The sequence below is a fragment of the Euleptes europaea genome, chromosome 4, assembly GCF_029931775.1.
Source record: "Euleptes europaea isolate rEulEur1 chromosome 4, rEulEur1.hap1, whole genome shotgun sequence".
Lineage (NCBI taxonomy): Eukaryota > Metazoa > Chordata > Lepidosauria > Squamata > Sphaerodactylidae > Euleptes > Euleptes europaea.
Window position 1 is genome coordinate 102,681,955 of NC_079315.1, and position 22,390 is coordinate 102,704,344.

Below are 22,390 nucleotides of genomic sequence, written 5' to 3' on the forward strand. Positions count from 1 at the left end.
TTCCTTAGGTGTTTTGTTGGTGTGCATCTTAAATCAGTATCCTAAGATCTGTGTCGGAATAGTTAGGTGTGGTTGGACTTTGTTTTTGATTCCCGTTATGCTGATGCATATTATATGCAAGCTGTCCTGGGCCCCTTTTGGTGGCACGAGGGAAGACAGGATGTCCATGTTTAAATAAGTAAGTACCCCTTTTCATCCCTGCTTCACTGGGGCATGTTTTCTTTAAAAACAAGCAGAGAAATAATCCTGGAGGTATCTGGTCATGCATGTGTATGGCTTACAATACCTCATGGCATAATCCATGTTCCTATTTATTTTGGAGGGCTTATCTATGAGAACTTCTGGGTGGATTCGACTCTTGGATTAGATTTCAACAGAATGAGTGAAAAGTTCCTGAATTATTGTGTTTTGTGTTTGTTGATTCTAGAGCCAGTCCCGGAAATGATAACTTGTCCAAAACGATTAAAACAATAAACAAATGCAACATCTTTCATCCTTCAGGCTGTCTTTGTACTTTCTGGGATGGCCTGAATTGATTCATAGCATTAAAAAGCATAAATTTAATCAAGCCAACATTTTATATCTGCATTTTTTGCCAAGTATAAAAATAACCCTCCTTTGTTCTTTGCAATATATAGTGAGGACTGTTTGGTTTCTTGAATTCTTTTTTTTCCTTTTAAGACATGCCATGTTGATGCTCACTAGGCTGTTAGATACTGGGACATAGAATAGGTTTTTGGATCTGCTATAGTGTGGTGATTGCCTTCTGAGTTCATGTAGGACCCAGTACTTTGGATGGATAGTATTTTATTCCCACCCAATTGTCCCTTACCTTAAGTGGGGTGTGGCTGACCCCCGTGCGCTTTGAATGAATGATCCTCAAATAAACTGAAAAGACAGGGCAGCTAAACAGCTTTCTTGTAGCACTAGTTTAGGATGAAAAATGTGCATGTCTTTCCACCATTGGGTGTGCGTGTCAGCTGTGACTCTAGGAGTACGGGAAGGTAAAAGAAAAGAAAGACAGGATTTTATTTGTTTTCATGTGAGGTTATCATTATGATATTTTATATATTTATAAGTGACTTTGAATCTTCTGGAGACAGGCAGTCTAAAAGTCACTTCATATTAAAAAAAGTCAGGAATTTTGTATGGTCAGTTTTAAGAACATTTAAAATACACCAGCGTGGTGTAGTGGTTAAGAGCGGTGGACTCTAATCTAGAGAGCCAGGTTTGATTCTCCGCTCCTCCACATCAGTGGCGGACTCTAATCTGGTGAACTGGGTTGGTTTCCCCTCTCCTCCACATGAAGCCTGCTGGGTGACCTTGGGCTAGCCACAGTTCTCTCAGAACTCTCTCAGCCCCACCTATCTCACAAGGTGTCTGGTGTGGGGAGAGAAAGGGAAGGAAATTGTAAGTTGGTTTGAGTCTCCTTAAAAGTTACAGAAAAGTGGGGTATAAAACCCAACTCTTCTTCTTCTTCTTAATTTGAAAAATTAATTTTGAAGGCTGTCTACGTTTTGCCAGTGATTTCCCCACCTCCATACTTTATCATAGAAGGAGGATCTGTTTACAGTTTTTCCTAATCTTTGTGGGGAGATTCAAGAAATAATTTGAAATAACAGGGAAACAATGAGTAGCATCATTTCCAGATTATCTTACATTGCAGTAGTAAATGTCTCTCAAACCCATAAAATTAATATTTAAACCATGCCTTGCTAAACAACAGTGTTCACTTTTGATCTCTTTCTGGTAATTGGAGAGTAGGCAGTAGGTTTTTCTCTGGAATTTTGAATAATATGACATTGTATGACTCAAGTCTTTAAAAATCTACTTCATTATCCTACATCCAGTGACTCCCTCTGTCTGTTGAATTTAATGGCTATAGCTGTTCTTCAGAACTAGAGGAAAGTTTTGTTGCAGATAGGCAATATCTTAAAATATACTGGACCGAGAAAGAGGCAAGGGAGAGGCAGAGGTAATAGTAGAATTGACAGGAGGCAACTACAAAACAATTGGTAAAAGAAGGGAACTATTGAATTTATTTTTCAACACTAATCTGGTGCACTAAAATTATTATCATTATCCTGAACCTGCTGATGTCAGAAGAGACATACCAAAAACTGTCTTCTAATTACTCCATTTCATAAAAAAATCTCATTTAACACTATAATTTTGAAGCTTCCTTAGTTAGAAATAAGACCTTTGAACCAGTAACATTTACTTATACAAACACATGAAGCTGCCTTATACTGAATCAGACCCTTGGTCCATCAAAGTCAGTATTGTCTACTCAGAACGGCAGCGACTTTCCAGAGTTTCAGGCGGAGGTCTTTCACATCACCTACTTGCCTAGTCCCTTTAACTGAAGTTGCCGGGGATTGATGTATATAGGATTTCCAGCCAAAGGAGATTGTTGCCTAGACTGGGTGAATGAGGTGGGGGTTGGGGAAGGATTCTGCTCTAGATATGGCTCAGAGTTAAAGTGGCTTACTGATGCACTCCCTTAGAAGCAGAAGGTACCAATGTATTGCCATCTTCTAACTCTCGGCAATAACACAAACTGTTTCTGTTTTTGTCCCGTCCCCCCCCCCCCCCCGTACTAGGTGGAAGAAATTGTTGATGTAGGAACATTTGCTCCAGAAGATATTCACGTCCCCAAGATTTATGTTCATCGCATCATCAAAGGGGAAAAGTATGAAAAAAGAATTGAGGTAAGGTTTAACGTTTTGGCCATCTTGTGATTTTTGACTTTACAGTGTTACCCTATAAATTTGCAGGGTTACCCAGCGATTGGCCACAGTGTAGGAAAAAACTGAACACATGAAGCTGCCTTATACTGAATCAAACCCTTGAGCCATCAAAGTCAGTATTGTCTACACAGACCGGCAGTGCCTCTCCAGGGTCTCAGGCAGAGATCTTTCACATCACCTACTTGCCTGGTCCCTATAACTAGAGATGCTGGGATTGAACCTGGGACCTTCTGCATGCCAAGCAGATGCTGTACCATTGAGCCACAGCCCCTCCCCAAGAGAGATTTTACTGCAGTCTTTGGGCATCCTCCCTCCCAAAACATATCTTAACAACCTTGTGAGGTAGATGAGGCTGAGACATGGAGATTGGCCCAAGTCACCCAGGAGATTCAGGGCAGCGTGGGGTTTAGGGTTGCCAGCTCCAGGCTGGAAAATACCTGTAGATTTTGGGGGTGGAGCATGAAGCGATGGAGTTTAAGGAGGGGAGGGACTTCAGTAGGGTATAATGCCATTGAGTCCACTTTCCAGAGCAGCCATTTTCTCCAGATGAACCGACCTCTGTTGCTTGGAGATCGGTTGTAATAGTGGGAGATCTCCAGCTACCACCTGGGAGCTGGCAACCCTAGTGGGGTTGCCTTGATTCTAGTCAAGCACTTGATTCTAGTCAAGCACTAACCATTACACTATACTAACTTCAGTTTCCGTGGATAGGTGTGAGCTAACTCATTGCTTACTCTTTCTTTCCCAAAGGGACCCTGTCTTGGCTGCATCAGGAGCCTCAGTTAGGGTTGCCAGGTCCCTCTTCGCCACCGGCAGGAGGTTTTTGGGGCTGAGCCTGAGGAGGGCAGGGTTTGGAGAGGGGAGGGACTTCAATGCCATAGAGTCCAGTTGCCAAAGCGGTCATTTTTTCCAGGTGAACTGATCTCTATCGGCTGGAGATCAGTTGTAATAGCAGGAGAACTCCAGCTAGTACCTGGAGGTTGGCAACCCTAGCCTCAGTTCTTTTAGTTCTATGCTCCGTCCCCTTTACAAGTAGTTTTCCTGTTTTATCATCTTTCCCCTCTGCTAAGCCACCTGCCTTGAAAATGGTGTTGAAGAAAGCTAATTCAAGGAAGGTCTTTGTTACAAGTGGGCAAATGGTTTTTGAACCTTAATATTTACTTTTTATGCCACTTAATGGAGTTTTGACCATTTGTAGGCACTCATCTCTGTCAAACCATTTGTACACAGAATGGTGACTTCCTTACGTTCCTCTTTGTTCTGGCAACCTCTTCTGAGCCCCGGAAAGATCATTCCTTGGGTTGCTGGATCCACACAGAGGATTAGCCACACTGGGTCGTGCTTCTGCCGGGAAGGGTGGGGGGAGAAGGGAGGGAATGAAATAGCTCCTTCTGTGATTTCTGCAAGTGCAGTTCTGTTGACGGAAATGTGTGGAGAGAACAATTTCACCCTTTTCCTTCCGCACTTCAGTGCCTCATCCACATGACTATTTCTCTGCATGGCCAGATTCAAGAGGTTATCAAGATGAGAATGGGGGTGTCCCTGTAAGTCGGGTGAAGTCGAGTCTATTGCACACGTTTTCCTAGATGCTCTTTCTATGAGGAAGCAAGATTCAAGCTAATTTCCCCTCTCCTTAATCTAACAAAGGACAGCTCTGAGGAAGGGAGGTTGAGGAATCTCCTATGAGAAGGGTCAGCCCAGATGACGAAACAAGTAGCTAAATTCTGTGCTGCAATATTCAAGATCCATCAGACAAATCGGGGGCGCGGCAATTTAACCTAAAACAGAGAATGTTATATTAATCGGAGGTTTTTAGCTAATAGTAATTTGTTCAATCTATTTAAGAATCATATATTCCATAGTTTTAGATACTGTATCTTTTAATTCTATCTTGTAATTGATATGAATATTTTAATGGCTTTGCCGTATTAATAAATCTGAATCTGTTTCTCTGCATGAGTGCAGGAGAACTTGGTTCGCTTTCTATGTGCCCATGATTAGATACGGATCCCTAAAATATACACTTGGGGTTTTAGCCAGTGAGCACTCCTTCAGTGCATTTGACGATTCTTTTCAATTCTGCTAAAATTATTCACAATTCTTATGTATGGCCTAGTATTCAAATGTTACTCCTGTTGCTTCTTTTGGATCAGGAGGGTTGATCTAGGTCCTCAGGAGTTCACCTTCATCGTACACCCATGCTCTGCATTTTCTCTTTCTTTCTGCCCTGTTTCTGTGTGCCTGTGTTTTGCAGTCTCATTTCCCCCCCCCCCCCAAGGTTTTTTTTTTAAAAAAACGTATTCTAGACCAAAGTTACAGCAGGGATTTATCTGGTCTGCTGAGTTTTGTAATCCTGCTAAGGATCAGTCCTGTCAGATTGTGAACGGCAAAGGAAAATTGCGGGCTCCTCTATTGACTGTCATGGAGAGAAGCCTGTAAAGGCAGCATCTGCCTAGGAGGCTTTGATTGCATTTTCAAGCGTAAATTGTGTCGGCTATAATGCAGTTCCCACTCGAGTGCTGGGCGAGGAATTCCAGTATAAAGTCAATTCAGGTAGTGCTTGAAAAAAAGAAGGCACATTGCTTTTATACCATTAGGAGAGCGGTAATTAAAGTCCTGTACATAGCTTGGCATAACGGGAGCAAAAAAGGCCGAGGAGAAACCTAATTTCTGTCTTGATTTCTGAAGTTACTTCATAAAGCTTTCTTTCTTTTCTTTACCCCTGTTCTTAGATCGAGGTCTTGAACAATAAAACCATAAAACCTAAATAAGACCCATCTCTAAAAACACCTCCCTTCGTCTCTTCTCTGCAGTCTCCAAAAAATGAGCAACAAAATATGTTACTTCATAAAAATTAAATAAAGCAAGAAGGATAGGAGCTCAGATATCGCTGCAAGTCACAGCCCCATCCGTGAACCTTAATATATTCTAATAAGCTTGCAGGGATGGTTTTGGCTTCTTTGTCTAGCTTTTTTTGCACGGCTGGAGAGGGATGGGAAGAGGCTTAATTTCCCTCTCCAAGCTCTGTTGGAAATCTGTCTCACCAAATAAAAGCCACGGATCTCAGATTCAAATATAGCATTGTAACATTCAAATAGTATTGGGGGACGTATTCCGATGGATTTTTAAAAGTGCTTGACATCAAGGCAACATCCACTTAAATCCAAAGTTTCCGTGTTAGCTGTAATGAAAGCACTTTGCCGAATTTCTCCACCACTTAAGGAAGAATCAAACCGGCTTACAATCACCTTCCCTTCCCCTTCCCACCACAGACTCCCTGTGAGGTAGGTGGGGCTGAGAGAGTGTGACTAGCCCAAGGTCACCCAGCAGGCTTCAAGTGTAGGAGTAGGGAAACCAACCCAGATTAGCCTTCTGCTCATGTGGAGGAATGGGGAATCAAACCCGGTTCTCCAGATCAGAGTCCACCGTTCCAAGCCACCGCTCTTAACCACTACACCATGCTGGCTGCAGCTGCAGCATGTTGGCAGCTTGCACCCTCCCTTCCTGCAAATCCATGTAGGTGTTTTTCCAGCGTAGGAACTATCTCCTGAAAAGCAAATTCAGCAGACGGTATTGAATTTCTTTTTTTAAAAGAATAACAAGCGCCTATTCTGAATAGGATGACCCCCAGCTTCTCCCCTCCCCCCACTCATTGTCGCCATGAACCTTGAAGAGATCGTACCTTTCTGGTACTATTGCCATCCATTGTTTCACTTCTAGGATTGAATTCAAGAAGGTTTCCTGGGAAACTGCTTGCGGACAATGAAGTATGGGTTTCTGATTCAAGGACTGTGCAAAGCCGGGCCAGTAGGTGGCAATCTAGAGCAACACTTGGTGGCTTTCCATCTGCGGTCCTTGTGATGGTTCTGCTGCTTAAGAATATCCTGATTCCATTAAAACATCATTAAAAAAAAAAAAAACACCTCCTGGCCGTCCCCTGATGTTGCCTCTTGGCACTGGCACTCAAAGATTTACTGCCTCTGAATATGGAGGTTCCTTTTAGTCGCTGTGGTTAGTAGCTATTGATGAACCATCCTCATGGAATCCGTCTAATCCCCTTGTAAACCCATCTGGTGTAGTTTTGACTGTTTGAGCATTCATTTATTTATTTCGTAGATTTATATCTCGCCCTTTATCCCGGCCAAGGCTGGGCTCAGGGCGGGTAACAACAGCAATAGTATTGGTAAAATACAATAAAACATTCAGTCTGTACAACATTAACTAAAACAACAATTCTCAATTAAAACAATTTAAAATCAGGACAGATGGCATTTAAATTTTGGCGCACAGGTGCTGGGCCAACTCGGGGGGGGGGAACAGCTTGGCTCCCCCGCTTAGATGGTAAACAATAGAAAAACGGGAGGGGGAGAAGTAGGGAGGCCAGCTCTGATGGAAAAACCGTAGCTGCCCTCAGCCATAGGCCTGGCGGAACACCTCGGTCAGCGATATATTACATATTTGATGGACTCCTGGCACAGGGGAGCAACCTTCCGTAACCACCTAAAGGATTATATTAAAACAAATACCTTTTATCAACCGACTCCACTACTACTGTATTAATTAATTCCAACCGAAACAGGGCAGAAAGAAAGAGAAAACGCAGAGCTCTGTTATTTCAGCCAGAGTGCCCTCCTCCCCACCAGCTACAGTCTGGGGACAATGATGACCTACCGTACAAGGTTGTTTTCTAAGGGTTACGATAAGATAATGTATGGGGAATATGTCAAACGCCCCAATGGTATAAATACTTTTAAAATTATTATTATTATTATCATTATTAATAATAAAATATTTTTTAATTGTTCTAAAATGCCTGAGGGGCTCTGCCTTTCTGCCAGCATGGTGTAGCGGTTAAGAGCGGTGGAGACCCGGGTTTGATTCCCCGCTCCTCCACATGAGTGGCAGACTCTAATCTGGTGAACCGGGTTTGATTCCCCATTTCTCCACATGAGCGGCGGACTCTAACCTGGTGAACTGGGTTTGATTCCCCATTTCTCCCCATGAGCAGTGGACTCTAACCTGGTGAACTGGGTTTGATTCCCCGTTTCTCCCCATGAGCAGCGGACTCTAATCTGGTGAATTGGGTTTCTTTTCCCACTCATACACATGAAGCCAGCTGGGTAACCTTGGGCCAGTCACAGTTCTGTCCGAACTCTCTCAGCCCCAACTACAACACAAGGTGCCTGTTGTGGGGGAAGGGGGGAGGAAAGGCGATTGTAAGCCTGTTTAAGACTCCTTGAAGGTAGAGAAAAGCGGGGTATAAAAACCAGCTCTTCTTCTTCTAATGTCAGTTCACATAAGAGCTACAAAAGATACCTGTCCTTAAAACCTCCATTGTGGCTCTGTCTACTTGTTAGCGGCTGTCCCTTCGAAAAGCCGATGACTCCCAAAGCAAGCAAAAGAAAGCCGGAGACAACGTCAGAGAGAGGATCATCAGGCGAGCAGCTCTGGAATTTGAGGATGGCATGTACGGTATCCTTTCTCCATGACTGAATTATTTGAGCTGGTTTTTTTGAAGGCATAAATGAGAAGAGTTTTGAGGCTCTTTGGCTTGAGTTGGACCTTGACTAATTCGTCTCCAGCTAACCTGGGCATTGGAATCCCACTTCTTGCCAGCAACTTCATTAGTCCAGACATAACGGTTCACCTGCAAAGTGAAAATGGAGTACTCGGTTTGGTAAGAATAAGCTGTGATGGAAGCCCATGAAAAAACGGAGTCATATATGAGAGCTGCTGGCAAAATATTTGATTGGAAAGTTGCTACAAGACTGTGTGTTTTTTGTTTGTTTGTTTTAAAACTAGGGGCCTTATCCACTACAAGATGAAGTTGATCCTGATCTTATCAATGCAGGTACACCTCTCTGTCTGTCAATACCATTTATATCCTATCACATGAAGCTGCTTTATACTGAATCAGACCCTTGGTCCATCAAAGTCAGTATTATCTGCTCAGATCAGCAGCGGCTGTCCAGGGTCTCAGGCAGAGGTCTTTCACATGACCTACTTGCCTAGTCCCTTTAACTGGAGATGCCGGAGATTGAACCTGGGGCCTTCTGCATGCCAAGCAGGGGCTCTACCACTGAGCCACAGCCCTTCTCCCTAATAAATGAAGATTTGTCCTATCTTTAAAAAACGTATAGTAATATACATATTTTTCCACTGTGTCCTCATAGTACCATGAGGTGGGTTAGGCTAAGAGAAATGAGTGTCCAAGGTCTTCCAGTGGACTTCATTTATTTAATTAAATTTTTTTGCGGTTTGTAGCCCACCCTCTCCAGCCAAAGCCAGGCTCAGGGCGGTTAACATCAACAATATTAAAACAATAAGATCAAAAATTAATTTCTGAATTTAAAACTGTAAAATCCTAATTTAAAATAAACCTCAAGAATTTCAGATGGCAACTACATTCCAATAAATCATATTGACCGAGGTAGGCGGCAGGCCACCCTCTCAGTTGATATAGTATATAGCCTGGATAGGAGAGGGGGTAGGGAAGATCTAATACCCGCAGCTGCCCTCAACTATATGCCTGGCGGAAGAGCTCTGTTTTGCAGCCCCTGCGGAACTCTTTAAGGTCCTCCAGGGCCCTGATGTCACCAGGCAGAGCATTCCACCAGGTCGAGGACAGCTGCACAGTCTTAGGGCCAGGGACCACCAGTAGATTATTATTAGATGACCGTAGAGATCTTTGGGGGTATACCAGGAGAGGCGATCCTGAAGATACAAAGGATCTGGGAGGCTCTGGTTCGAATCCCCACTCTGCCATTTACTTCAGTTGTGCTCCAACTTTCTCCCCAGTGGGGAGCCAAAGCAGCCCATGTCTTTTTCCTCTCTTCCATTTTATCCTCACAACATCCCTATGAGGCAGGTTAGGCTGAGAGTGGTTGACTGGCCCAAGGTCACCCAGTAAGCTTCCATGGCAGAATGGGGATTCAAACCTGAGCTTCCCAGATTCCTAGTCCAACACTGCACCCCATTGGCTCTCATGTCTTAGTATGGAGTCATATCCTGACCTCCCTAGCTGAAGTCCAATATGCCATCCAGCCTGAATCACCATCATGGGAAAGGGGGGGGATCTCTTCTCTCAAACCTTTTCTCTGTTGTAGTTCACTTAAAGTTGACAGGATTTGCAAGAGAAATGTTTGTATATTGGCATTGTCTCTTCTAAATAAAGGAGGTGTTTCTACAAAGCTTTTAAGTAGGCTGATAGAATAAACAAAAGGGGTCTCCTCACTTGGCCATCATAAATACAGCATACTATTTCTTCTACAGGAAAAGAGACAGTCACCGTAATCCCAGGAGCTTCCTACTTCTCTAGTGACGAATCTTTTGCAATGATTAGAGGGTATGTAACAAGTGACTTAATTTTGCTCAGTATTAAGAGTACGAGTCTGCTGTCAAATGTCAACTCGTTGGATCTAACGGTTGTTTTATGCAATCCTTGGCTTTATGTGAACAGGGTAGACAACTAAGGGTCAAATTTTGTCACATGGGATTTGTGCTAAATGCCTTGTTTGATGCAGCTATGGGAGGAGGAAGAACTAAATTAGATTCCTTCCGTTGAAAGGGAGGTGGTGTGCTCTCCTTCCCTGGAGGTTTTTAAGCAGAGGCTAGATGGCCATCGGTCAGCAATACGGATTCTATGACCTTAGGCAGATCATGAGAGGGAGGGCATCTTGGCCATCTTCTGGGCATGGAGTAGGGGTCACTGGGGTGTGTGTGGGGGAGGCACACTTTCCTGCATTGTGCAGGGGGTTGGACTAGTTGACCCTGGTGGTCCCTTCCAACTCTATAATTCTGACTCCTCTTCCCGGGATTCCAAGCTGATATTAGTTTTTTGGGGGGCGGGGGGATGTCAGGATAATGTGCTCCCCCCATTGCAGTTTGGGGCTGGGAATGCCTGAGGAAAGAGGATTAATGTTAACCTCCTCTTCTAACTGCAGGGCCCTCACATTGGGCAGGGAGTTACCCACTGCAAGAAACACGTTACTCATATGAAATCCCGCCCAAGCTGTAGGAATCTTGCTAGTTTTACGAGCTCTTAACATCCTCTACCACCTGAAGGAATCTAGAGCTTGTTTATACACTATGGTGTCGGATAGCTTGGCATGTGCCTTGCTGTTGCAAGCGTGTGATATTACTGACCTGGTGTGTCTCAGGAAGCCGATGATTGTGCCGGTGCTTCAGGTTTATGTTTGGAGCCCCGTGCAACTTTGCGGGAGGGGAACAACAGGAAGAATAAACCCATAAGTGACACATGTCTGAATGTTGCTGGGTTGAATCCCATACATACAACAGAGATAAGCTAGTCTACTGGAAATGCAGGCACCTTCTGGGAATAAAACCAGATCAAACTTAAGACACTGTAAGTCATGAAGGTGCTACTAGTTTGCATTGTCTTTGTCTCTCATTTTTAACATGGTCTTATCGCGCTTCGCATTCTCCTGCCTCAGGTTAGTGGCTGGCAGAGGAGGTGCACAGCAGATGTTGGTATGCATTGAGAATTTCAAGGAAGAGTGAAAAGATACAGAGGAGGCAGAGCTCTGCATCTCTTAGAGTTTCTGATTTGGTCCTTAGATAACCAAACCAAACAAAGGGACCTATTGCCAAGTAAGTGTGCATTGGAATTGGAGGCCTCTCAGTACAAACACAAATACATGCATTTGGAAGTCAGCCCTGTTTTTCTCAGTGGGTCTTACTTCCTAGTAAATGCTCTTAGGAATGGAGGTCTGTAGCGCCATCCTAAGCAGAGTTACCCTCTTCTAAGCCTATTGACTTCGATCGACTTTGAAGGTGTTACCTTGCTTAGGACAGTGGTGCAGGTCATCCGTGTATACACTTATACTTGACAACGATGTTCTTCACCGTTTAGAGAGCTTGTAGAAATAAATAATAAAAGTGTGCCAGAATTCCTGATGCTGATCACAAATATGCTGATTTCCTTCTTGTTGTTGTTTTTATCAACAGAGGACATGTTGATCTGACTATGCTTGGAGCCATGCAGGTGTCCAAATACGGCGATCTAGCGAACTGGATGATTCCTGTAAGTGGATGGAAAACATTTTAATTTTTTTTATTACTTAATTTAAGTTAACAAAGTGTAAAATATATTTGCAAAATGCACTTTAACTGAAATTTTTGCCTCCGCCAATACCTTTGAGAAAACAGGCTTGAACTGAGAAAGTAGGAAAAGTTGGTAAGTGGGAAGTATCCAAATTACCTTTCTGGTTGGTTTGTTCGTTTGTTTTAAAGCAAATATTCAGCCAAATTATTCTCAAAGAAAGAAACTTCTACTTCTAAAACCTATTCAGTGCAGAGTTGGCTTGTTGATCTTGGTAGGTCTACGCAAGAGTAGATTGTTGGAGGAAGAAATTGTGTTCTTTTCAGGGGAAATGACCAACTTTGAAATTGTGTGGTTATTAAGACCCTTACCAGTTAAGAAATTCTATTAGGGAACAGAGCACAGTAGATATAAGAAACTTGACAAGAGCTGATCTTAGGGAGAAGGCAAGAAATAACATTGTTAGTTCAGTGGCTGCTGCCCTGGAAGTATCTTCACAATATTAAATACATGGCTGTCTTTCCTTTCCAGGCTGAGTTCTCTGGGGGTAGTGGGTGGTGAGGTTGCACAGGTTTAAAGCAGATGGTAGCAAAACATGGTGCCGATTGGTTGACCATCCCATGATGTCATCAAAAACCTTCCTACTCCACACAGCAGTTCCGTACATCTCAAAACCCCTCTTTTTTTCAAAGGTGACAATCCACAGGTAAATGCATGCATTGCTTTTAAAAATGCAGATAGGAAGCAGCTCACATGCAATATGGTGGAAGGAGAACAACATCAGATCCAGCCTTTGATCTGTTGGTTTAGGTGTCTGCCATCTCTGTTGTAAAGCCAGGAGGAAGCAAAGTTTGCCCTAAGAAAAAGGAACATGCTTCAAGCACTCTTCTAGTACTTCTCTGTCTTTCCTTAGAGTCTTTTTGTAAAATTGCTTAGCAGATTCAAGTCCAAGAATATCAAGGGAAGGAAGATAGAATTAGGGACTAAGAACTTGAGGAGGACAGATTAATCCCAGGAAGCAGAGACTGGAATCAAGGAAGTCAATGTGCTCTGATGAGGGTTTCTTAGGTGCTACTGGACCCAAAGCTAGCTGTATATTTGTATTGTAATTAATTTTTTTTAAAATCCAGCTTCAGTTTATGTCATCTCATCTGAGCGAAGTGACCTACACCAACAAATATTCTCACTGAGTAATCAGAGTTGCCATTCTAAAAACCATGCTACAAATACAGAATGCAAAATAGAGTTGATTGTAGTGTTCCGTCTGTTCTCAACTTGGAATAAAAATTACTGCTTGTTGCTGAACTTCTGTTGCGTACTTTGTAGACGGTAACTTTCAGTGTGCTTGAAGCATTTCTCCCCTTCCTCTCTACCCCAATTTTGGAGAGTTCTCTTTTAGTACAGAGTTTCTCACCACTTTCTCATTTTGGAATCAGAAACCTCTGGCTAGCAGTCAAAGCTGTCTTTGCTTCGTACTCGAGTTTTTTCCAGGCATTTTCGTTTTCAGTAAGGGATCCTGCTGTTCATAGCCAAATTGGTGCAACCCTAAAAATATAAGTGATAGAAGGAATTTAATAAACTTCCTAGGGCAATTTCATTTGTAATAACAGGTGCGTCAAAGTCCACCCGACAGCTTTCCTTTTGTAACAATTTCATTTTTATTGTTGTGTGCCTCTGGAGTTCAGAGTCGATTCATTTCCCGCTGTGAACCTGCAACTTGTGGTGTTTTGATGCCAGCAGTTCACACATCTTTTCACCTAATGCCAATTTAGGGTTCCTGGAAAAATAGTCTGTCTCATTATTCTCAAGGCTTTATCAAAGGGAAGATGAAGGTATCTAACACTTAGGTGTATTTTACTTTTCTTGTGAGGTTAGATGCTTTGAACAAACTTGAATGTGATCAGTGGAGCATATTTTTTCTTTCTGCTTAGGATAATAATCTGCTGTGAAATAAAGAGAGGAAAATTATGAATTTAGGGGAGGAAGCTGTGTGTGGTTTTAGTGAAATATATAATTCAGATAAGCCAGACTCATTTTTTTTTTATTCTTAAGGGATCCAGCCCTTTGTAATTTTACTGAGAATTTATTTATTTACTTAGAATTTATTTATTTAGGTCATTTATGCGTCGGTACTTTCACTCGTGTTTGCCCCATGTCTGATGACCTCACTGCCAGCCCTCACAAACCCCAGGACTTCCTGTCCTTCTGGTAACCCGATTCTTCCCTCTCCCCTGAGCTCAGCCCAGGTGAAATCCCAGTGCATCAGGCAAAGAGCGGGACACGCAAGCTTGGTTTCTCTCACAGCCAGTTACAAAGCAGCATGTAAAGAGGTGGGGATTCAAATGCTTCCTGCTTCCTTGGAGCTCTTTCTGAGCAGAAGAAACAATAGAATCATAGCTGAAAATATTAGGTGCCACAGTGAAGTTTCTAGGTGCTGTGGCAAACTGGGATTTGTTGAGCTGTGCTCCATGATACCTTTCTGAGGTGGCTTTATAGGTTGTGACTAGGGGCGATGTTTTATGATGGTTCTAGTCCTTGGTGGTCAGATCCCAGTAGGTGGGAGTCAGTTTATTAAAACGGTCAACGACCAGACAGGTTATATACAAATACAGAGACATTTAAGATTAAAAGGAATATATAAAATCCACAACAAGTATCCTGAACATTTATAACCATCATTCTATAGGACAGTTAGAGTCCATACATAGAGTTTGTACATCAAAGGACTCAGTGACTATCAGTCGATGGGGGACCTAGATCGTTTGTGATTGCCTTATGTTTGGTAAATGCAATAAACAAAAATTTTGCTACTGCACGTGAGACCTCCACATTTTTGTCCTCCAAGAAATATCTTAATAAAAGCCCCTCAGATTGATGTATGGGGCTTCCGGTTAGGTTAAATCGCTGTAAAAAAGGTTCAATTAACCACTTTCTTTCAGAGGCATACCAAACACAATGAAATAATACATGAGAGACTGTCGCTATGGATACACTTGAGCAGGGACAGAGTCTCATGGAGCGGGGAGTATGATGGAATCTACCGTATAGTAGCGAGGAGGGAAAGGCATCAAATCTTGCCCTTGAAAGCGCCCATCTGTGGTTTGGGTTGGAAATATTGACCAGATATGAAGCTGGAGCCAAACCCGAGCTAGGTTTCAGTTGGTTGTAAAGAGGGGGTAAGATGGCATGCTCTGTTTGTAGCTCGATATCGATAAGGCGTTGATGGACCACACTTTTTGCTTTTTTTAATCCTTCTAGAAGTTGTTCTGGATCTAACCCTATAGTTCTTAATCTTTCTGTGGCTGTTTGGACCCATTGGGAGAAAGGATTGGCAGCAAGGAGGCCATAAATTAAGCCAAGGGATGAAAATCCCAGTAGGTGGTGCTAGGAGACTGTTGTTGCTGTCTGTGGGACATACTGTGTAGGGCCCTTAGAGTTTGGTTTTGTCTCCAGTGCTATTTTTTTATACATGAAAATTCTATAAGAAGTTGCTGAAATTCTATAAGAAGTTGCTGAAGAGCACTGCTCTGTATAGGCCTATATTAAAGTTGTGTAGGGGTTAAGAGCAGTGGTTTGGAGCAGTGGACTCTGATCTGGAGAACCAGGTTTGATTCCCCACTCCTCCACATGAGTGGTGGAGGCTAATCTGGTGAACTGGGTTGGCTTCCCTGCTCCTATACATGAAGCCAGCTGGGTGACCTTGGACTAGTCGCAGTTCTCTTTGAGCTCTCTCAGCCTTACCTACTTCACAGGGTGTATGTTGTGGGGAAGGGAAGGTGATTGTAAGCCGTTTTGATTCTGCCTTAAGTGGTAGAGAAAGTCGGCATGTAAAAACCAACTCTTCTTCTTTCAAGAGATATTCAGAGATGGTTTGCCATCACCTGCCTCTGCATAGCAACCCTGGACTTCCTTGGTGGTCTCCCATCCAAATACTAAGCCCAGTTGACACTGCTTAGTTTCTGAGATCTGACGAGATTGGGCTAGCCTGGGCCATCCAGATCAGGGCAAGCTATATATACAATTTCTTTCTCTTTTTTTGGCTGGGAGAGAGTTCTGTGTAATTGGAAAGTCTAAAAATTCTTGTGTCAAAAGATGGGTAACATTCTGTTTTGTATCACCTTCAAGACCCGCTCATTTTCTCTACGTGACAGAACAGGCTAAGTCAACATGCATTTCTTTCATTTTAATGATATATCAGTGTTTGTGCCAAAATGTTTTACAGGTCTTCTTTGTAAAGCCTTAGGATATAAATAGTGCGAAAAGACAATGCGTGCAGGGGTGTTTTGACAGGAAGAGCGACAGAAATTGCCTCAACCACACAAGAAGCCCGTGAGAGTGGTGCTGTGAAACAACCATTGAAAGTAATGCTGGGAAGGAGGGAGTTAAGAGTTGGACAATTAGGTTTTGACACTTTGAAGTGGGGAGAGGGAGAGAAGAATGGTTGAAGGGCTGGCTTAATAGTAGTGTGGATTAAATATATGTATAGGTTTGTATATTCCTATTGTGTCACCAACATGAGATGGATTGACTCAATAAAGGAAACCATGGCCTTCAGCTTACAAGGCCTGAGCAAGGCTGTTAATGATAGGAGGTTTTGGAGGACATTCATTCATAGGGTTGCCATAGGTTGGAAGCAGCTTGACAGCACATAACACACACATAGGTGTCAGATCTCTGATGAAGCTCCCCTGTCTAGGTAACTGAGTGTGAAAAGGTGTCAGTATTCTAGCAGGGTTTGCTGGGTCTAGCGCATAATTAAGTTGCTGCAGAATGCTGTAATAAACCTGGCTAGGAATGTTTTTCCCCCTTGGCATGCCCAGTTTAAAACCTGAAATCCCATCTCTGGAGAGCCAGCGTGGTTTAGTGGTTAACAGCAGTGGTTTGGAGCGGTGGACTCTGAATTGGAGAACTGGGTTTGATTCCCCACTCCTCCACATGAGTGGCAGACGCTAATCTGATGAACCCGGTTGGTTTCCCCACTCCTACACATGAAGCCAGTTGGGTGACCTTGGGCTAGTCACAGTTCTTTTAGAGTTCTCTCAGCCTCACCTACCTCACAGGGTGTCTGTTGAGGGGAGGGGAAAGGAAGGTGATTGTAAGCTGATTTGATTCTTCCTTAAGTGGTAGAGAAAGTAGGCATATAAAAACCAACTCTTCTCCTTTTCTTCCTCCTCCTTCATCATCATAATAGTTACCTTGGGGGGTGTTTTGTAATTAAACTTTGTTCTTGTTCATTTAAATGAGTTTCTACCAGGTAGAAGAGTAGGTATAAATAAATAAAATAAAAAAGTATATCCTCCAGTGAGTTTACCTCACACTTCATAGCAGCCATGAGCTTGAGTGGATTTTATACCCAGGCCTTGATTCTGAGAGTCAGCATGGTATAGTGGTTAGAGTATTGGACTAAGATCTGGGAGAACCAGGTTTGGATTTCCACACTTGTACAAGCATACTAGTGACATACTCAGGATAACGTGGAGGAGGAGGATGTTGTGTGCCACTTCAGTTCCCCATAGGGTAGAGATGTGAGATATAAATGAAGTAAAATAAAATACATTACTGTTTCCTCAAACATTTTTTTCCTATTGGACTTCCTCAGCAAAATGAGGAAAGTGGCAGAAAATCCTTTCGGGTGATGTCTAACCTTAGGAAATTATCACAGGTGTCTTGTTTTGTGTCAATTCGGTAGTGCTAATTAAAGCCTGAACTCTCCCTAGAAGCTAAAATAACTAAACTGGGGCTATCGTACTTTGGTCACATTATGAGAAGACATGGGTCACTGGAAAAGACAATAATGCTAGGAAAAACTGAAGGCAACAAGGAAAGAGGAACATGAGATGGATTGTCTCTATAAAGGAAGCCATGGCTCTCAGACTGCAAGACCTGAGCAAGGCTGTTAATGATAGGACATTTTGCAGGACATTCATTCATAGGGTCACCGTAAGTCAGAAACGAGTTGATGTTACTTAATAATAATTAAGTTATTATACAGCTTTTGTTCTTGTTTTTGGATTTTGCGTGACTGTTCACAATGTTTCCCCTAATTTACTACTGTTTATCCTGGTGCATCGCTTTTGAAAAGCTGTCATTGACTAGCTGTATGTACAAAATGGTATTTGAGGCTCTAATTAGTATGGATATTTCTTAGTTTTTGACTGGAGATTGTGAGAGACCATTGCTTTTAGGAACAGCAGTACCACAGCTCTTTTGCAACTGGGTTTCATTGTCTAGATTCGATGCATCATAAGTATGTTTTGCAAAGAATTTTGTTGCTTTTCTTGGGGGGAGAGGGGAAGGAAGTCTCAAATGTTATGCATAAATGTAGTTTCTTTGACTAATGGTATATTGGTAAAATAGCTTTGAGCTGTTGAATATCTCACTTTAAGAACGGAGGGGGTAACAGAATAGAGGACTGACAAAATGTGATGGATGAAGTCTCCCATGGATTTATGAATATTAGTACCATAAATACTGGTCTTGCTAATACAGTGAAGATCAAATAAAGCATCGAACCAGTGACAGAGATGCCTTGGGGGAAATGGTTGATGAATCCCAAAAAACAGTTTTGGAAAAAACTTCTGAAGTTAGCATATGAAGTTGTTGGTAACATTTTTTCTCCCTTCAGAAATGGCTTGTGTTTGATGTTTGGGTCTAGAAGCTATTTATCCTGGACAGAAATCATTTTTATAATGCTTTTCAGAGTTCCCTCATTGCTTATCTGAATTATTTGACTTTTGTTCTTTTCTTTTAAGCAAGCTGTAACACCTATCTTTGATCCTGGGCTGATTGACTTTTACTGCTGCTTTTAAAGGTGTTTTATTGATGGCTGGTTTCCTTGTGCATGTCATTATGCCCTCCTTGTGAGTCTTTATGCTAAAAATATTTTCAGTGTTTTAAAATTACAGAAGTGCTTATTAATATCTTAATGTGCAGCATTTGGCTTACTAACATTTGAGAGAGAGTGTTATAACTAGCAGTGCTGACATTTGGTTGCCCTTGGGTTGCTCTTTGGTTATGTCAAATGATCTTCGCTTAATTTTTTTTCACTGAAGCCACAAGAAATGCTAAGTCAGATATTATAACACTTCCATTTGTTTCTCTGTCTGTAGAGGTCAGTGTCAGCCAAGATATTAAGACTTTAATACTGTGAACGAAGCCAGCATGGTGTAGTGGTTAAGAGCAGTGGTTTGGAGTGGTGGACTCTGATCTGGAGAACCGGGTTTGATTCCCCACTCCTCCACTTGAGCAGCGGAGGCTAATCTGGTGAACTGGATTTGTTTCGCCACTCCTACACATGAAGCCAGCTGGGTGACCTTGGGCTAGTCACACTCTCTCAGCTCCACCTACCTCACAAGGTGTCTGTTGTGGGGAGGGGAAGGGAAGGTGATTGTAAGCCGGTTTGATTCTTAAGTGGTAGAGTAAGTCGGCATATAAAAACTAACCTTCTGCTTCTTCCCCTTCTTCTCCCCCCGCTCCTTAATTTCACAGTTTGGGGCAAAAGTAGCTTTAGAGAGGCTTGGTTGTGATCAACTAAGTCTTTGTAAGGTTCTCATGGTAGTTTTTCTTTCCCCTCTTTGCTCAAAGAGAACTACCCATACAGTTTTTTTAGGTTGTAGCTGCTGGTCACAAGTGGGACACATACACACATTATCTATCAATGATTTCTCCAACCTGCCCTTCCTAAAGGGAGTTTAGGGGAGTTATGTGGGCATGAATTCTAATGTCCCTTTCTGAACATAAGAACATAAGAAAGGCCATGCTGGATCAGACCAAGGCCCATCAAGTCCAGCAGTCTGTTCACACAGTGGCCAACCAGGTGCCTCTAGGAAGCCCACAAACTTCTGTTCATGGTGTGTACTTCTGTGTGGAAGAGTGGGAGTATGATTTTCACCTTCCCCCCTCCCCTCACACTGCCGGTTTCCACTTCAATCCCTACAAGTATACCTGGGGGTAGAGTCCCCTGCAGGGGCAAAATTTCAGGGCATATAATAGTGGGAGGACAGCAGTGGGCAAGTTATGGTTAATGCAGAACAGTTCTATTCATGTTGGGTAGGATCCAAGCCATGGTCTCTCCCCCTCCCTGATATTATCCTCACATGAGTTCTGTGAGGTAGATATAACAGGGAGAAATTGACCAGCTCAAGGTCATTCACTGAACTTCATTTCAGAAGGGTATTTGAGTTAAGGTTTCCCAGCTTCTACTCTGACCAAATACTATACAATCTTTGTGGTTATCAGCACAGATCTAGCAAATGCTACTTAAATAGGTTGTGATCAGCAGTTTACCTTCTTTCCAAAGCATCCTGGGCAGCCCTTTACTGTTACCTGCAGAGACAAATCCTCTCTCATTCCCCCATCTCCAAGACCCACAGGACTGGTTTATTTACAAGATCACACCTACCTAGCTTTGCTTTTTTTAAAGAATTGTCATGGTAGCTGCCATGACCAATGAGCTAGAGCTATTGCATTGAGGATGTAGGAACAGATTGGGAAAGGACTCTGGCTCAGCGGTGGAGCATCTGCTTAGCATGCAGAAGGTCCCAGGTTCAGTCCCCAGCATCTCCAGTTAAAGGGACTAGGTAAGCAGGTGATGTGAAAGACCTCGGCCTGAGACCCTGGAGAGCTGCTGCAGATCTGAGTAGACAATGCTGACTTTGATGGACTGATTCAGTATAATGGGTCTGATTCAGTATAAGGCAGCTTCATGTGAAATGGAAATATTTCATTTAATTTACATTCTCCTTTATTAATTTTCTGACCTGGCATGTATATGCACTGGCATGTATTGTTTAGTGTGCGTCAGGTGGTAAGGCTCTTTAACCAGCCGCCATTATACTGCTACTTTTAGTAATTCTGTAGAGAAAATACCATTTTGGCATTTTCCTAGCATTCCTTTGGTCTTTCTTTTCCTCTTCCTCTCTTTTCCCCTTTGGTAAACCTAATCTAGCTGTCTGAACTGGCATAGGAGATGACAATAATCTTGTAATTGTCCCATTTTTGAGGCCTGCAATCAATGGGAGAGAAAATTACAGAATAAATATATTTTCAGGCCAATTCATCGTCACTCTAGTCCAACACATGCTCTTTTTTTCCATTGGGGGAAAAATGGAAAACACAGTACTGGAAAAGGACAGGCTGTTATCTTTTTTCTTTTTAAATGAACTTGCAGTAATGTGCTGTTCTGGGCAGTGGTTATTAATAATGTTCCTTATTAAATTTTACAGTAAACGTATATTTGAAACATATTATCACAGGGAGGAATAGAAAATCATCCACTGTTTCCTTGCTGTTAGTTGTTGATAACTGTAATGATTTCTAAACCTGCAAAAAAGTAACATATTGCTGAACGCTGGTTTCCATGCAGTTATTTTTAAGCCTTGTGAGCTCTTTCGATGGAAGGAAAGTATAAATAGAATCTCATTTAACACCTTTGGGTACCAGTACATGTTGCAGAGCCGAGTTTAGTTAACTAGCAGCCTCATTTCTGAATGTTTTTATTTGGGTTCCCTGAGGGGCTGTGGCTCGGTGGAAGAGCCTCTGCTGTGCATGCAGAAAGTCCCAGGTTCAAGTCCCGGCATCTCCAGTTAAAGGGACCAGCCAGCAAAGTGATGTGAAAGTCCTGTCTGAGACCTTGAAGAGCTGCTGCCATGATGAGTGGACGATACTGACCTTGATGGTCCGATTCAGTATAAGGCTGCACCATGCTATGTTGTGATGGTGACACGTTTGCTTCCAGGAGTGCTGGTGCTATGTGGGAATCTTCAAAGCCAGCCCCAGCCTCTGGGAATCTTTGGGTAACTTTGGGTAGGAAAGACCTTCTAAGAGGAGCAAAGCTAGTGAGGATGGAGGAGAGTGGAGACTGAATTGGGAGAGCATTCCAGAATCTCCTGTGATGATGCACTCTTGCTTGGTCAGGTTAGAGGCAGAGCTTGCTTTCTCTAGCCTGGCTAGGTTTCTTACTGAGAAAGACCCAGAATGGTGGTGCTGGTTCTCGTTTGAGAGTCATGGGTCTGAACCACAGCATCTGCTCATCCTGCTTACCTTTGGTACCAGCCATGGAGACCTTCCTCACAGTAGGACCAATCCTTATGGTGAGCTTGCTTATGCTGAGAAAACATCGTGCACGGTATGGCAAAAGTTACCCTGCTTATATAAAATTAATCCTAATGGGTAGCCATGTTTGTCTGCAGCAGTAGAAAAGAGCAAGAGTCCAGTAGCACCTTAAAGACTAACAAAATTTCTGGCAGGGTATGAACTTTTTTGGGAGTCACAGCTCACTTCTTCAGATATTTCTTCAGAATTAAGTGGTGTTCTTGATTTTAATAAAATAAACAGGAGGCAAACTCTGTGTTGGAGATTATTAGGAAAGGAATTGTTGTTGTTGTTATTAAATTTCTATCCTGCCCTCCTTGGACAAGGATTGAAAATATAAAACAGCCAATATTATAATGCTCTTGTATAGATCTGTGGTGCAGCCTCATTTGGAATACTGTGTGCAGTTCTGAGAACCAGCATGGTGTTGTGGTTAAGAGCGGCAGATCTGGAGAACCGGGTTTGTTTCCCCACTGCTGCACATGAA

At 42.7% G+C, this 22,390-nt stretch overlaps 2 protein-coding genes across 2 annotated transcripts in view; one reads left to right on the plus strand and one right to left on the minus strand.

Moving 5' to 3' along the window:
- The window catches only part of RIMOC1 (RAB7A interacting MON1-CCZ1 complex subunit 1), a 144,620-nt gene that overhangs the window by 72,562 nt on the left and 49,668 nt on the right, over positions 1–22,390 (minus strand). The window lies entirely within an intron of this gene.
- OXCT1 (3-oxoacid CoA-transferase 1) overlaps positions 1–22,390 on the plus strand; it is a 90,853-nt gene that overhangs the window by 58,257 nt on the left and 10,206 nt on the right. The window contains exons 9-14 of the mRNA XM_056848281.1: positions 2,604–2,711; positions 8,108–8,222; positions 8,333–8,427; positions 8,553–8,601; positions 10,023–10,095; positions 11,718–11,793. Of these exons, the coding sequence (XP_056704259.1) occupies positions 2,604–2,711; positions 8,108–8,222; positions 8,333–8,427; positions 8,553–8,601; positions 10,023–10,095; positions 11,718–11,793 (516 nt within the window). The remainder of the gene's footprint in view (positions 1–2,603; positions 2,712–8,107; positions 8,223–8,332; positions 8,428–8,552; positions 8,602–10,022; positions 10,096–11,717; positions 11,794–22,390) is intronic.